We start from the raw sequence: 2,094 nt of genomic DNA, 5'->3' as shown, positions 1-2,094 counted from the left end.
AACTAGCAATGTTGGCCTTCTTTCATATATTTACATTTACTTTGTGTTCAAAGAAGTTTGTGGGTTTTTTTTTTTTTTTTTTTTAAAGAATGCTGTTGTTGCTAAATGCTGTGAGTTGGTTTCGATTCATAGAGACCTTGTTTAGAGTTTCTGAGAAGTGGCTGGTAAGACTGAACAGGAGACCTTGCCAGTTTGAAATGCCCTTGAGGCAGAGTGCTTATCCCATGATACCACACCATAGCTTTTAATTAAGTAAATGTAGGGTTTCTTGGAATTTGGTGTGTATGTGTTTTCTGCCAATGGCACCTGACAGGTTGATTTTCACAGACTTATTTTACTTGGGCTTCTTCTTGTTGGGAGTCCCTGGGTTATGCAAATGATTAACACAGAGCTGCCTCAAAAATAAAGACCAGACAGTCTATGTCTGAAAAATCAGCCATTGAAAACCCTACGGAGCACAGTTGTGTTCTGATGCACATAGGCACCATGAGTCAGAATCTACTCGGTACCTGGTGGACTCACCAGCCCCTGCTCTACTGTTGGTTCACACCATTAAAAAAAAAAAAAAAATCTGTGATCAACGTTTAAATATTGGCAGACATCACATAAAAGCCAGAAATCTTCTTATGAAAAATCAGAGGGTCTGATAACCATGATCCCATGTTCCTGTATGACAGCAATGCAAAGGGTCTGAGAAGTACCCTTTTCAAATGGAGCTTGCACGATGCCATTGACTCCTGTCTCACCTCCTCTGCCTCTCACCAACTCCACCAAATTCCCTCCATACAATGACTTTGTAGCACTGTGCTTGTGTGGTTGCTGTTCTTTCTGGCCAACCCATTTCACATATTTATACGGCCTGTTCTATGGGCAGTTGAATTCTGGTGAAATTTTAGAGAGGGTGGTAAAGATCATCAGAAACTCTTCCCAAGTCATTCAAGAACATGGCTGAGATGGGGGAACAGTACACACATCTGAGAGAAAAAGGTTTTGGAATCAAGTGTATAAATGATCTTTCTTGCCAACTCAATATTTCATTAAGGGGAAAAAGCATATCCCCTAATATCATCAGTGTTTAATAGGAAGAACTTCAGAGCAGTCTCTCTCTGTAAAGGTAGAAGAGGAAAATGGTACAATGCTCTGAGAAGGCTCAGCTCCACGTATAGAAATCACTTGTTACAATAGAGCTATGAACAATTACACAACTGAGGTGAGAATTCAACCATTTCCAACCACTGAGAAGAAAGCAAGTTGTGAAAAGATAAAAATAGAATCAAGGCAGACCAAGAACTAAATTAATAATCTGCATTTCTTAAGAAAACCTTATCTGAGTTCTCTGGGCCTGCAGGGATGCATTCCTACTGTCTTCAGCTCTGGGGAACAACATTTTATTCTTGTTTTTTGTTGTAATCACTAACATCTTCTAAAATGTCAGAATAATCTTCATAAACAGTAGTAGAGGTTAATCTCCCAGATCGTCCTTCATAAATTTCTTCATTCTTAGCAATTATTTTTTGCCTGTAAAGGAATGGAAGAAGTATAATTATAGATGCAAATGTTAGAAAGGGACATACAATATTTAGGGGAAGAGAAATGTGACTTCATTTCTTCGCTGGGTGGCAGTGGTTTTGAACTGAATAAGATAATCATACGCAGATGACAAATTCTCATTGTAGGAATTTCTCACTACATCAACACAATTAATAGTTTTTCCTTTCTTAAACTATTGACTCAAATTAGTTGTTGTTTTTTTTTTTTTAAGGTTTTTATTGTGGATTGAGTGAAAGTTTTCAGGGCATATCATCAGTTTCGCATTCAAACATTCATATACCTTGTTTCATTACATTGATTATAATACACTCCACATACCAACAGTTAACAGAGTTTCTCTCTATCCTCTTTAGCTTTTTTTTGGGTGGGGGGGAACTTTGCCTTTTTGGAATTTACAGTCTCGGCTTTTAGGGAAGGTTTTTACATTTATCTGTGGGTATCCAGGGCTCATGTATGGAATTACTAACCAGCATATCTGAATAATCAGATAAGGGACATTTTGTTATGTCTGCTAGGTGGCTAAAGTCTGATCCTCAGAGCCTA

At 37.9% G+C, this 2,094-nt stretch overlaps 1 protein-coding gene across 1 annotated transcript in view; it reads right to left on the bottom strand.

Annotated features, from left to right (window-relative positions):
* Positions 1 to 1,388: 1,388 nt before the first annotated feature.
* ALS2CR12 (amyotrophic lateral sclerosis 2 (juvenile) chromosome region, candidate 12) overlaps positions 1,389 to 2,094 on the bottom strand; it is a 31,963-nt gene continuing 31,257 nt past the window's right edge. Inside the window, exon 14 of the mRNA XM_006862033.1 lies at positions 1,389 to 1,518. Coding sequence (XP_006862095.1) covers positions 1,389 to 1,518 — 130 coding nt within the window. The remainder of the gene's footprint in view (positions 1,519 to 2,094) is intronic.

Source organism: Chrysochloris asiatica, unplaced genomic scaffold (assembly GCF_000296735.1).
Source record: "Chrysochloris asiatica unplaced genomic scaffold, ChrAsi1.0 scaffold00045, whole genome shotgun sequence".
In the NCBI taxonomy this organism is placed as follows: domain Eukaryota; kingdom Metazoa; phylum Chordata; class Mammalia; order Afrosoricida; family Chrysochloridae; genus Chrysochloris; species Chrysochloris asiatica.
This window is presented reverse-complemented; position numbering and strand designations above follow the sequence as displayed.